This window comes from Micromys minutus (genome assembly GCF_963924665.1).
Source record: "Micromys minutus genome assembly, chromosome: 11".
NCBI lineage: Eukaryota > Metazoa > Chordata > Mammalia > Rodentia > Muridae > Micromys > Micromys minutus.
The window spans coordinates 41,164,540-41,179,173 of NC_137980.1; the positions used below are offsets into that span (position 1 = coordinate 41,164,540).

Genomic DNA, 14,634 nt, shown 5'->3' on the forward strand with positions numbered 1-14,634 from the left:
TCTTCCTTAAAATTTATCAGTATCACCATCATTATCATCAACATCCTCATCATCATGTATGTGTGTATGAGAGAGAAAAGGGGAGGGAGAGGGAGTGAGAAACTTGCTTGCGGAGCTTCTACCTTTATGTGGTTTTGGGGAATCAAACTTGGGTAGTCAGGCTTGGTGGCAAGAGCCTTTACCCCTTGAGCTGTCTCCTCAGCTTTTGTTTTTTTTTTTTTTTTTTTGTGCTTTTTGTTTTGTTTTTGTTTGCTCTAAATGATATGTTCTTCCAGACAGAGCTGTGGGAGAGGGTCTGCAGAAGCTTGTAGTACCTGGTAAAGGAATAAGCTGTCTGCTGTCAGCATTTCCTCTGGCAGAGGCAACACTTGTGTGACAGCCACCCAGTGGTACTTCCCAGCGAGGTGCATGGCAACAGAGTCTAAAATTGTCCCTGAAAAAGAATTTTCCTGTCACAGTATCACCTCCCCTCTCCCTGAACAGGGAGCACTTTCACCCTCCTCCCCCTAGTTCTACTTTTAAGAACACTCCCAGCCACAGCCTGCTGCAGATACTGCCCCTATAAGGATCCCGGAGGGGAGGGCACAAGAGGTCACAGCTGAACCAGGCAGAAGTCAGTCTGTCCAGCTGACTGACAACACCCAAGTGACATGTGACAAACTTTTCCAAGGGGGATGAAACAGATTCATCTAATCACCCCAGACAGGAAACCCAAGATAGACCTGGATAACACTAAATCTAATATGGTAAACTAATGTGTTTTATTGAGGTTACTTACAGGAATATGGGGGAAGGTTTACTCACAGGAGAAGAAATGACTCAAAGACAACTACATCAGGTGTCCCCCCCAGCATGGGTGACAGCTCACGAGGCTGGGAACCTAGAGCATGCTTGCATAGCCTGAAGACAGTTCAACAGACTGGAGAGTGTCCTCTCCAGTTTTCTCAGCTGGCCAGACCTCTTCCAGAAGCTGGGCTGGTCTCTGCTTCTTCTGGGTGGCTAGTCTGGCCTCAGAGTCTTCTTTGAAGCTCAGTTTCCTTCTTCCTTGTTAGCTTTTATTGCTAACTCTGGCAGGGCGGGGCCTAGTGAGTCTGCTTGGTTTTAGGGAGTTCTTGAAGCTACATTTTGGTTGTTTACCTCTCTGTTTAAGGAGCTTCCCTGCTGGATGGAACATTTTGATCTTGCAGGATACCTTTACACAACACCTAGCTATCTTTAGCTTAGCAAGGCCCTCAGCTAGCAGTAGCGAATTTGAGAGTCCCACCAGGCAGAGTACAAAGGGCGCCCCTACAGATCCCACCAACCATGGGTAAAGTTGTCGCTGTCAGGAGGTATGGAGTCAGCTGTGTATTCCTGGCTTTTGCTTTGCTTGCCTCTGGGAAGCAGAAAGCACTATGATTATTGTTTGTTTGTGACCCTCTCCTTGCTCTGGACATCTGTTCTGTCCTCTGTCGAGCCCCAGAGGATGCATAGTGGGGCTCTCACTACCACCCATTGAATGAAAGAGGGCAGAAACTTGCTATTACTTTCAATCACCCGCCTGTCCCCATAGCTCACCTGTCAATTTTTATCTGGCTCAGCACTTCCTTCAAGGCTAGGTGCTTAGTAGGTGCTTGCTGCATGCACCTTTAGGGGCCCTTAGACTTGATAACAGAACCCCACATGTTTAGGGGTACAGTGTCCCAGGATATGAATTAGGCCTCTCCTAAGTCAGTGCTATGATCCTTGGTCTTGGACAGGGATTTTGGGGGGAGTGGCCACGAGACCCAGCTCTGACCTACTGGGTCTTAACTTTTATCCTTTCAAAAAGAGAGGCACTTTGTTCTCTTCCTGCCACAGGACAGTTGTGTGAGAGGAGGTGATGCCTATTCTTAGCAGCCATCTTGTGACTCGGAGGCCAAGAACCCTTGACAGAGACAGCAAGGTCAGAGGTGTTCTGATGACGACAACGACGTTACTACATTTTGAGTCAGCCTTAGGAAGCAAGCTCTGGGCCTCTTCTGAGAAAATGATGTCCTTAGTTTTTTAGCCCTTACTAGCCCGTGTTTCTTTCTCCTTAGGGCAAATCAATCCAAAAAGACATAGACACCTCAATCCGCCTGAGAGCTGAGTCGGTAAAAGTTGGCACGTACTGGGTGCTCACTGCACACTCAGAGCAACTTCCTTGTATTAACACACACATCTTGCAGGACCTGGTTGAAGATGGTACTACAGAGGAAAAGCCCGCATGGAACTAGATGAGCACCTGTAACCCTAGCACTCTAGGGACTGGGGCAGGAAGATCAAGAGTTCAGGGCTGTATTGGGCTACATAAATCCAACAAACCAGCAGCAGCAGCAGCAACAACAACAACAAAAATCAATAAGAAATCCAGACATGTGTGCTAGGCAATGTCACACCGTCCCAAGGTGGAAGATACGGAGATATTTTCTGAAAGACTGAGTGGGAGGAAGATGTGAGGGAGCCCATCCACAGATGTGGAAGTGCTTGGTCATTCTTTCTGTTAGAGTAGGTCATTTTTTGATTGGAGGGTGGAACCTGTGTGTAAACGTGAAGCTGACCTCCAGCCTTGGTCACAGGCTGTGATGGGGACTGGTACTCACTGAGCACCACTCTTGATACCAGGTAGCTGTGTTGTGTGTGTCACGGGTTCTCAGGCTACATTAGAAGGCGTCGATGGCTCACAATTGTGGATGAGGTGCTCCTGGGAAACCCCCTCCCCCGCCCACTGTGTGCTGCTATGCCCTACAACGGAGAACTAACTTGACCCCAAATGTCGATAATCCTGGGTTTTCTCCCTCAGACTCTCATCTCACAGGTTAAAAAAATAGAGCTTTAGAAAGGTGTAGTGTTTTGGCCAAGGTCACCCAGTCAGCTGGATTTAGCTGGCACATGACTGTCAGCACCTATGAAGTAATGTTTTCAAGACAGGGTCTACCGAAATTCACAAAGGTGCTGGATCTCTCCCATGACAGAAGCAGTGTTATTCCAGGAAAGTTTGGGAACAGGAGGCTAAAGATTCCTCAGTGACACTCACTCCATAACCAGTACCTGATGGGTTGACCACTTTATATCCATATACCCAGGAGACCTCGCTCATGCCAAAGCCCACATCAAAGGTCACAGGGCCATGGATAGCAGCAGCTACCAGTCTCCTCTATCCTTGCCCAAAAGACAGTTTTACTCCGAGGCCCCAGAGAATTATTCCAGGCATCTTGAAGGGAAGTAAATAGGTGATAATGCTCCTGCCCCAGAGACGATGACACTCCAGAGAGGCTATCTTGTGAAACAGGACTGACTCCATAGGAGATAATAGATCTGAAGTGAGGCAGGTAGGGATTGAACGCGCAGTTTGGAGTCAAGAGAGCAGGAGTAATTAAGAACAGAGATAAGACTATCTAGGTTGTTAAAACCACTTTCCAGGGTCTATGGTCCCTAAAAGTTAGGTGTTATTGTTCTTCCCACTGTACTGTGGAGGCAAACGTTGGAGTTTTAGGAGGGGTGGAGATACCAACCAAGGTCATCAGTGAGGAGCTGACCCCTAGAAGCTGACTCGGGGTCCCAGTGGCTATCGAGGGTCCACACTCTCCTGTAAAGGGGGGTGAGCACGTTAGTCGAACGTTTGCATCATCAAGGTCATACAGAGTAGCCTGCCGGCAGGTAGCAAAATTCCCATTTTGGCCTTATCTCGGGTGGGAACGAGGGCTTTTTCCTGTAGCGGTCATCTCAGTGGGCACCTTTGCTTAGGGTTAGGGAGCGCTGGGACAGTAGGCTCAGAGCTCCTACGGAAAGAGAAACAGAAGTAAGAAAAAAGATGCAGCCAGAGTTCCTCCAAGGTCGCCGCAAGCCCAGGGCACGAGCGGTGGGAGGAAGGAACAGCTCTTCCGGGCGTCCGGCGATGCGCGGGGTGGTCGCCGATCCGGTCCCAACAGGTCACCCACAGGGCGCTCCCTACGCTTGGGTGGCGCGAGCTGCTCTTGCAGAACTGATGAATGGGTCTTGACCTATAGACTAAGCAGAGCCATGACCTGAGGGGTGTCCGTAGCGACGCGTCTCAAGCCCCGAACTCTTGACTGTGCGGCGCGCGCACGATCCCGCTCTTGGCTGACGCTCCCTGGCAGCCTGGGTGGGGGCTCCGTCCAATTCCCGCCCAGACCCACCAGCCTCCGCCTCAGCTCCGTCCATTCTCCATTAGTCCCCGCCCCGTTTTCTCATGAGGTCCCGCCCCCTCCCCGTCCATTTTCTACAAGGTTCTCCCGCCCACTCGCAGATTGACCCCGCCTCCTTACCCGCCCCTTCCATCAAGGCCCCGCCCACTTCACCACGGTCCCGCCCAGGTCCCGCCCCCGCTCCGCCTGCCCCGGGCCCGCTGAGCGGCGCCTGTCCGGGATGCGGAGCCCGGACGCCTGAGCCGCAGCGCGACCTCGGCGCGGGAAGTTCGGTCGCCGCGCGGCGATGGAGGCGCCCGGCAGCAGTAGTGGCGACGGCCGCGGGGACCCAGGCGGGGATGGTGCGCATCCCGATGCTCGCGGCCCCGTCTCCGGGCCGTGCGCGGCTGCCCGCGACTCGGAGCGCCAGCTGCGCCTCCGTCTGTGCGTACTCAACGAGATCCTGGGCACCGAGCGCGACTACGTGGGCACCTTGCGTTTCCTGCAGTCGGTGAGCTCCCGCCACCTGTGGCCGGCCGGCCGGCCCGCGCTGCGCTTTTGTCTGTGGCTCCCCGCCTTGTGCATAGTTTGAAAATGGTTACATCCGCGCGGCCGCTGCCGGGGGCCGCCCCGCTGGGGGCTAGTGAAGGGAGAAGCCCGGACCGGGGCTCCTTAGCTGCACTGGGGACCTCTGGGCTCCGTAACCTTGCCCTAGCTCGAATTGCACAGCCTTAGACTGCAAAACAGCATCCGAGTGCGTCCGCGTACCACGCACCTTACACCGCTATCAGCAGGCTGTGCCGTTACTGGGCTCATCATCAGGGCGCTTATAATTTCTGATCCTTAAGATCAGGGAAGAGTTTGGCTCCAGAGAGGTTGAGTCCCCTTGCTTTGGATAGTATTGCAGGCTACGTGGGGTTGGATGCAGGGCGGTGACCCAGGGCAGCCCCGCGGGGGCTTTAAACTCCGTTGCGTAGTTGCCTTGGTGTCTCTAGTGAGAATGAGGAAGGGGCCACTTCCCTACCCTCCTAGGAAGTGAGAAAACTGGAGGGGGTGAGACGGGCTGGTCTTGGAGACCTGAGGGCTTTAATCTTTGTGCCTCCTGCTGGGGCCGTTTTAACTCCCTTCTTGGATTGGAGGAAGTCTTAACCCTGCTTCAGGAAGGCGTGTGTGTGTGTGTGTGTGTGTGTGTGTGTGTGTGTGTGTGTGTGTGTGTCTTAAGGATGCAGGGGAGTCAGTGTGAGGTTCCCACTCAGGGAGGAGGGAGTACGAAGGTGTGGGGGGGGAGACACTGTGTAGAGGCATTGAAAGCCGTTTGGCCCAAGGATCCTTCTGGAAAGGCCTGTGAGAATAAGACAGGGTTGGCTTTCTTTCCCATCTCTTTCTCTCAGAGTTGAGGGGGGGAAGAAGGGGGGGGATCGGCCAGGGCTTGAAGCTGGCAGTTTCTAAATGAAAGAGGCAGCCACTCTGGCTTTGCTGAGCCGTTACAGATTCTAGGGAACTCCTCACTTCCCCCTCGCTGGGGTTGAGCTCCTTAGCCTTAAAAAGAAACAGGAAATGTAAACCAGTTTTTATATTAATGGGGAAAAAAACAACCCCCCCATTTGTGCCCCTGTTTGCCGTGCTAGGTTAACTGTGGTTTTAAATTGTCCCTATGGAGACTCTGGGGGAAGCTAGGATAATGGAAATTGATTGGAGTCCACATTCTTAGAATTAAAGAAATTGGAACAAAAACTTTTCCTTGTCTTTCATGTCATCTCCAGGACACCTGTCGTTTGGGGACAGCCATTGTTGTGTATGATTGGGGCACTCTGAGATGAACCAGACATTGATGAATTGATCACACCGTTTCCTGCCACCTATGCTGACCTCAGTTTCCCCATATGTACAAGAGCAGGGGACCTCAGGCTGCTTTCCTGCCTCGCCCTTACTTGTGTCCCCAAGCCAGTGACTGATTGTGTAACCTGAGTAATACGCCTTGCCCTGTGAGCCCAGGAGGCCACCTCTGGCCTCTGGGGAATGGCCCTCAGGCGGCAACCCGAGGCCACTTAGTCCTGGAAGCTTGGATGAGAACTGTGTGCTCCACTGACCGCCCGGGCTTTCCTGTGTGTAGCAGGGCACAGAGGGGCTGGCAGCTCTTCTGGGGTTCTCCCCACCCCAACTTGTCTGCTTTTGTAAATCCTGGCTGAGGGGGTTCCCTGGCCTCCTGGCTCTCCTGGAGAAGCTAGTGTAGTTTAACAGTGACAAAATGGGTTCTTTACAAAGTCCAGAGCTTGAGCAGGGGACAAGGCTCAGAGAGTTCAAGGCACTTGCCCCTAAGCCTGAGAACCTGAGTTTGATCCCCGAGAGGCCACACCATGGCATGCATTCACCCCTCCAAACAAACAAACAATACAATACAAGGTCCAGAGCTCCAAATTTAGAGTCAGATTATGTGGTGTGAGAGGTCTTTGCCTCTGTGATTTAAGGCAAGCTAGCTGGCTTGACATCTTTGGGCCCTTATTCCCTTGTCAAGTGTGAGAGGAGACTAGATCTTGTTCTGTGGGCTTTATAGGAAGATTTATGGTAAGTTGTGTAATTTGTCCAGAGCTCTCTGAGCAATGCCTGCAAGCAGCTAGCTGTGCAAATATTAATCAGAGTTATGCGTTATGTCATAATTAATCTTACAGGTGAATAGGGTAGTAGGTTCAGCTTCCAGAGAGGAGGCTGTCATAGGGGGCTGCCTGGAGGAAGTGAGGTCTGAGCCTTCATTAAGAAAGCCTGGGGACTTACACCAAGTTTCCTCTTGACCTCTAAATTCCAGCCACAAAACTAATGAGTCTGTTCTGCTCCCCTGCTAGGGCTTTTGGGGCTCCTTCAATGTGTCCACACTGGATTTAGGCTTCACCCAGACACTGGGTTGTACTGTTCCTTGTTTCCTAGGGGGTCCTAGGACTTTTGTTTAGGAAGCAGAAAAGGTGGAGATATTTTGTGTTGGTGTTGGCTCAGTCTTAGGCCACTGTAGAGGCTGAGTGACCTGCAGGGGTGGCGAGGGGATGGTGTAATGTGTGAGTGTGTGTTGACTGGGAACCTTGGGTCTCGACTTTGAGATCTTGGGCTGAGTTGGGCAGTGCCAGTGGGGACAGTAACATGACAGGTACCGTTATGTAAGAGCTGATCTTTGTCATTTACTGTCCAGCATTCTGCATGTGGCAGCCACTTAACCCCTCCTCAAGGAGGGTGCTGTTGATATTCCACTGACAGATGAGGAAACAGAGGCAGCAGGTTGAAGTGAGCTCCTTGGTGGCCCATGTTCACTTTGCTGTGGCTTTATTGATAATGAGTGTGGGGCAGGGCTTTCTCCCATAGGCCAGCTTGTACCATGCCTCAGTTTCCACATCTGTACTGTGGGTGCAGCATAGCATCTTTTTGACTTGGTATCATGCAACTTGAATGAGCCTGAAGTTAACATCTACTACCTGACACACAGTAGGTGGTTGCAGACCGATGATGGTGTTTTGGGGCAAGGGTTGGTAGATAGGATGTCCCTTTAGGGCTAGATTGACCGAGTCTTTCATTTTCCTGTTCCTTGGTTGGGTTAGTTAGAGTCCTGGCAAGGTGGCAGATATTGCATTGTGGGCAGAGAGCCTGCGGTGGGGTGGGGTCCATCAGCCTTGCCCTGAGGACTCCTCTTGGCTGAGGACAGAGAGTCTGTCATTTCTAGGCATCCAGAGGGTCTTCTCAGGACGACCCCAGCTGGGGTCCTTAAAGGGATTGTGGGCACAAAGCTCCCAGAATACATGTAGTGGTTCTGCTTTTTGGGGGAGGAGACTTAAGATTTTCTCTCTGGAGCCTGCTCACCAAAACAAGAAATTGTGGTTTGCTAAGTCACTCTTTTAAAGCTCCTGTGTTCCTAGCCCTACCCTAGGGAGGGAGAAGGGCTCAGGCTGGGCCAGTACAGGGCACATTTTGGATTCTGCTGTCTTCCAGTCAGAACGAGTAGCTAGTGGCTTTGGGCATCTTTGTGTGCTTGTGTTTGGAAAAGTGGGGTGCTGGGAAGTGTGGGTACAGCAGCTCTGCTGTGTGGATGTAAACAGTAATCATGGGGGTGGGGAGACAGCTCAGTGGATAAAGCACTTGCTTTGTGAGTGTGAGGACCAGAGTTCAGATCTCTAGAACCCACATAAAAGCTGGGCAGATGTGGCTGTCTGTTTTTAATCTCTGAGCTTGGTACCTAGAGATGGGACCCTTGGGGCGATGTGACCAGCTTGTGGGAAAGCTGGGGATTCAGAGACCCTGCCTCAGTATAGAAGGGGAGAGAGATCAAGGAGGACAACTGGCGTCAACTTTGGGTTTCTAGATTCATGAGCACACATGTGCATGCATGTATACACATACATGTACACCTACACATGTGAACATGTATGTACATGTGCAGCACAGAGAGCCTGGACCAGAAGCCAATGAAAACCTTCAAAAATTTGGTGTAGAAACTTATTACGTAATTTATTTGTGTGTGTACACATACATGTCATGGCATGAGTCAGGGGACCATACCATGTGAATACCAGGGATCCGACTCAGGTTGTTACTCCTGGAAGCCTATCCTAACCCACTGAACCATTCTGCCAGTTCCCCAGTTTCAATTTATTTGTTTTTAAGATTAGATCTCCTGTAGCCCAAGCTGACAGTGGACCTGCTGTGCAGCCTAGGATGCCTTTGTGTCATGTGACAAAACTTCTCCTGGGGAGGGGAATCTACTCCAGTTAGGAATCCCACAACAGACCAAAGGATGGATAGCACCAAAGTCCAACTTGGTGAACCAATGAGCTTTATTGGGGTCACCTATGTGGGAGAGGGGTTATGCATGGGAGCAGAAGTGACTCAAAGGCAGCTGCATGATCCAGGCGCACCCATCATGGGTGACAACTCACAAAACTGGGAACCTGGAGCACACACCACCACCTGCAAGCAGCTCAACAGGCTGGAGAGTGTCCCTTTCAGGTGGCCCAGCTGGTTTAAACCTCTTCCAGCAGATGGGCTGGTCTCTGCTTCTTCTAGGCAGCTGATCTGGCAGGAAGGGGCCTGGTGAATCTGCTGAGTTTCAGGGAGTTCCTGAAGCTACTTTTTTGTTGTTTACCTCCCTGCTTAAAAGCTCCCTGCAGGACTGAGTGTTTTAATCTTGGAAGAGACTGTTACACAAAACTCCTCCCCTTCCTCTTGCTCTCACATACTTCCTGTCCCCTCTTCCCCATGGATCCCCAGCCTTGGAAGGAGTGACTATAGATGTCCACCTATGACTAAGAAATAGACCACCATGCAACGGTGACAGTTACTTGTTCTCAGAAGCTTCACTGGTGGTTATGAGTTGAGGCTGACAAATGATCTATGGGCGTAAACACATACGTTTGACAGGCATGACACACCCATCTAGTGACTTAGCACCTCCCCAGCCACAGGTTGTTGTCCTGGCTGACAGTACCAGATATAAACTCTTTCTTGTGGAGTAGGCCTTAAATCCAACTGGAAGGCTGTACTCAGCTAAACCACTGTTACACAGGCAGGCACAGCTTGCCTTGTAACACACAGGGTCCATAGCCTGGCAGGAATGTTGGTGACAGTCTACCAGCACCCTGCAGGGCCATCTCTGGTATTATAAAGTCCGGCTGTGAGGCTGGCATTTTCCAGTTCAGCCCAGTTTAGTTTCTCTATGTCCTACTGTCATAGCATGTACATGCACATGTGTGTACATGTGGTATCTTCAGCAATAGGGTCTTACCTTATAATTGCCACATGACCAGTGGCAGTGGCAACAGCCTTTATGGTTTGTGGAGCCTCTGGGGCTTCCCTGGCCAACATTTCACAGGGAGGTAGCCCCACCCTCACCCCCACCGTTGTGTTAGAATCACGGCTCGAGTCTGGATAGACCACACCAGGTCAGTACAGTTCCACGGGAGAGGTTGTTGGGGGGAAGAGAGAGAGTGAAGGTCAGGAAGGTCTGCCTTTTATTTGGGCTGTGATGTAATCACTTGTAGGTAAGGGTGGACGCTGGGGATGATTGCCATGGCAACAGGGTTTCTTTCGCCTATGGGTGACATCACTGTCATTGCTGGGTTTGGAGATGACCTGCGACTATAAAGCCAGTTTTTGATGCCAACACTCACCCTGGGACTAGGGTTTTCACTTAGCAATCTTATGGCCTCAGGAAATGTCCTTTCGGATTTTTCTTTCCTTTCAATTCACCCAGCCCCCAGTAGGGTTGCAGGGTAGGTGGAAGTACCGTGGGCTGTCCAAATCTGCAAAGCACCCAGCCTGTGTCATCTATATAACAAAAATCTTTTGCAGATGATGGACAGGACAAGGTGACATCCTAAGCCACCATGTCATAACAGATAATCTCGGTGAAGCCCTGAGAGTCTGATGCCCTCTGTTCTCAGTAAGTGTCAGGTCATCCCAGAGGCTCACAACGGAGTCGACAACCTGACGAGCAAGGGCTAAGGAAGCCTGGGAAGGGTCCATTAATTTGCATCAGTTGCTACCCCCCCAGGGCCCCTCCCCGCAACCAAGACTGGGTATAAAGCACGGAGATGAGGCGCTAACTTCATTAGCTCTCTGTAAGCCTTGGTCATTCTCTCTGAGCCATTGCTTTTCTATATCCTGGAGCTCTCCCACAGAGCCTCCCTTCATCTCTCCACACCTGATGAACTCAGTGGGCCTGACTGGGGGTGGGGGAGGATGGGACCCTGTTCTCTCTAGCTACATGCACTTCCTGGGTCAGAGCTCCCTGAGGTGCCAATGTGGATGTAGCTGTATCTTTTGCTACTCCATCCACCACGCATGGTTGTTGGGGGAATTCCTGACTGGGACAACCATCTCCACCCCTAGTGTAACCTTAGGTTGGAGGTAAATATGCCCTCCTTAGTCTTGGGATAATGACCAACCCTGGGACAGTCTTCACCTGTATTGTTCTGGAATAGCTTCTGTGGTCCTGGGCTTTAAGGCCATCCAGAAGCCTCTTAGCATACAGTTTGGCTTTCTGCCAGTTCTTCCTTAGAATTCCAGTTTGATGCTACAGACCTTGCCATAGTTACCCAGTAACCCAGACAGACCTTTTTACTGTCTCCTCCAGGGTGCCCTCTTACTCGACAGACTCTCTTTACAAGTCTAAGTCACCGAGATCTGCTAAAGCCTTTCCTACTTTATAAACATCTTGTCCTACCAACAGACTCAGCAGACACTAAAGGTCTAAACCAACCTCGAGGTCCCTGGTTCAAACACAGCTCCCCTTGTTCCTTTCCTAGTTCCCTTAATAGTGCCTGCCCCTCCTCCATGGTCCTCCTGCTCCTGCTCTTTGTGGGGACTTCGGATGGAGATAACCACGTGTTCCTAATGACTCTGATAAGCCAGCCCGTCAGGGACTGGCTTCCCTCACACTGTCTCAGGCTATGCAGCCCTTGTCTTAAGGAGGGATGAGAAGTCTTGTTACTAGGTTTTTTCCTGCCTCCACGGCAACCAGACTGGTCTCATCTGCTCCCACGTCCCATAGCCTCACAAGCCCCAGTCTTCCTTAATTCCAGCAGTTTAAATGCTGACTATTGTCTGATCACACTAGTTTCTTCTGTTGGACTATGGTTAATGTCCCCATCTGCATGCTACATTACAGATGTTCCCTCTTTTTCTATCAGAGGTTGGACTTGAGGGATATCTTGCCTTTACCATCTCTCTCATCCACTTGTTTATCTAATTTGCCAAATCAGAGGCTAAAATGGCTCTCTTGTTGCGGTTGCTCCTCTATACAAACCATCTCCTTCTAGGCTGCCATGTCAGCCTGTCGGCATATGCATGTTTAACCACACACAACAGAGGCCAGGCAACCTCCGCCACTGCTTGCTGAGTGTCTGAACTTTGGTGCGCCCATTTCAGAGATGGCAAGATTTCTTCCAAAACTTTCCCTGTGTCCAGTTCTTGTTTACACCGTGGATCCCACTCATCAAGTGGGGCATGCCGTCCTGTATCACACAGACCAAGACTGCCATGCTGGGATTCCTCCTAATCCTGATGGCTCAGCCTCAGTTACATGTCTCACTACCAGGAACCTTGCAATGGCCATTGTCATCCAAAGGCACACTGTTGAGGAAAGGACAACTCCGTTGGAATTTCCTCTGTGGCTGCTCTCTCCTCCGGCTCCTCAGCCTCAGGTGCATCCCTTGCCACCCATAGCTAGGACCATGCAATCACTCCTCCCCAACTCATCTTTGGTTCCATTGTGTCCCTGTTTGGGTGCCAATCATGTTGTGTGACAAAATTTTTTCCCCCTGGGGAAGACACAGTGCATTCATCTACAGACACCAGCGAAGTTCAACTTGGTGAGCCATGAGTTTTATTGGGTTATTGACAGGAATATGGGTGAGGGGTTACTCACTGGAGCAGGAATGACTCAAAGACAGCTGCGTCACCAAAGCCCACCCAGCACGGGTGACAGCTCACAAAGCTGCAAACCTAGAGCCCACTGCACAGCCTGCAGGCAACTCAATAGGTAGAATGTTCTTTCTAGGTGTCTCAGATGATCTAAACGTCTTCCAGACAGCTTCAGTGGTTGCTGCTTTTTGCAGGCAGCTGTTCTGATCTGGGTCATCTTTGTGTCTAGGCTCTGTTTTCTCTGGCAGGGAGGAACCTAGTGAATCTGCTCAGCTTCAGGGAATTCTCGAACTACTTTTTTATTGTTTACCTCCCTGATTAATTTTGGAGGAGACTGTTATACAATTTCTGGTCTTTTATTTCCTCTTCTAAGTGCTAAGATTACAGACCACGTGCAAGCACAATTCATTTTAATATTGCTGAGAACTGAACTTGGGGCTTCTTGTATGTTAGGTGAGTATTCTACTAGCCGAGATATTGAATATCTTATGGTGTTGAGGATGGAACCCAAGCAAACTTTTTACCACTAAACCATATCCTGAACCCAGTGAGAACCCCCTTGGTGATAACATCTCAGATGTCTGGGTTTGGTGGCCTCATTTTCATGTTTGTGCCAAGCAGAGCTCTGGACAGATGGAAATGTGGGCACTGATTACATTTCTCAATGTGTATTTATGGGACTCCTGCTGCCCCTTTCAGACTGTGAGCCAGACCCCAGGAATGCAGCCGCCAACAGGGGACATGCTGCTCTTGTCCTACAGAGGACGGAGGCGCCTGTGAATGAACGGCTTTTTCTCAGACACAGGAAGGTTATTCACCATTGTTCTCAGCCTCATCCTGGTAGCCATAGATCTTGTCACTCCAGGAGAGATGGATGGTGCTGGTGTTTCTTGCCTGGGAGACCTCAGGGCAGGAGTACCAGAGAGTACTCCCTTGATTAGGTCAAGGATCCAGGTCCTGCTGGGCTGTTCCTTTCTCAGGCTCTTCCCTCAATAGGATGTCTTTGGTACAGGTAGCTCCAACCAGCGCCAGATCTCATTTGCTGATTGCTTTTCGTTTTCTTGCAGAATAGCTCTCTGGGTCGAATCCTGACAGAGGGGACTTATTCTAACCCAGTGTGTGTCTCCTGATGTCACTACTTAACTATGGAGCCAGGGTAGAATGGACCCTTACCCTGGTCTTCTGTTGGCTCTGCCATCTACAGAGCAAGCTAGGGGTCATAGACTAAGTCTTTTGTTTACAGTGATCCCTGTGAGGGGCAGTAGCCCTGAAATTAGACAGGGTCCTATTTTTAGAGCCCCGGGGACTGTCACCCCAGAACCCTAGGTCCCAGAAGGGGGTCCTGGAGGAGCCAGCTGCTGACAGGGTACTCTGGGCTGCAGTTTTACATAGTGGGGCTACTCTGTGCATTGTAGAATAGTCATTATCATCTTTCACCAGCTAGATGTCAGGAACAGCTTCTGCCCAGTGAGACTGACTATCAGGAAAGTCTCAGAAGTTGCCAGATGTCCCTTGAGGGGTGGTTTGAGTGAGCAGAGCCTTCTGATAAGAAGCACTAGCTGGGCTCTTTCTGGCTTCCAACCTTTGGGTGTTTGCACACACTGGTGGCAGTATGGGAACCACTGTACACGTGTATTTGTGCGTGTGTGTGTGTGTGTGTGTGTTTCTGGGAGGACCCTGTGTGTTTCTCACCCAGCAGTGTAGCCCCCTTGTTTTCTCTTCCCTTAAGGGTAAGAGCACCAACTCAGAGGCTGCGCTCATGTTTTGGCTCTGGTCCTGTGACCTTGGACCTAACCCTTCTCTGTTTGCCCGGCTGTGAAGTGTGGCTGCTTGGAGCCATCCAGGATCCTTTCCTGCAGTGCATACAGCAGTCTGATCTGGGAAAGATGCTCTGGGTTTTCCATGGTGGCTGCAGGTTCACTGTTGTCCCTGGAAGTTGGGGAGGAGGTACTGTTAGCCCCCCTGAGCCTGAGCACGGGGAAGTTTCATGTGCTTTCTTTACTCTCTTGGGGGCAGCAGGGCTCCTCCTTGGTCTTGTGGTTGGGCACTCAATCTGTGTTTGTCTGTGGCCTGGTTCCTTCCACAGTGT

At 50.9% G+C, this 14,634-nt stretch overlaps 1 protein-coding gene across 1 annotated transcript in view; it reads left to right on the top strand.

Moving 5' to 3' along the window:
• Positions 1 to 4,455: 4,455 nt before the first annotated feature.
• Positions 4,456 to 14,634, top strand: part of PREX1 (phosphatidylinositol-3,4,5-trisphosphate dependent Rac exchange factor 1) — a gene marked incomplete at its 5' end in the record, with an annotated part of 142,208 nt that continues 132,029 nt past the window's right edge. Inside the window, one exon of the mRNA XM_080925282.1 lies at positions 4,456 to 4,659. Coding sequence (XP_080781408.1) covers positions 4,456 to 4,659 — 204 coding nt within the window. The remainder of the gene's footprint in view (positions 4,660 to 14,634) is intronic.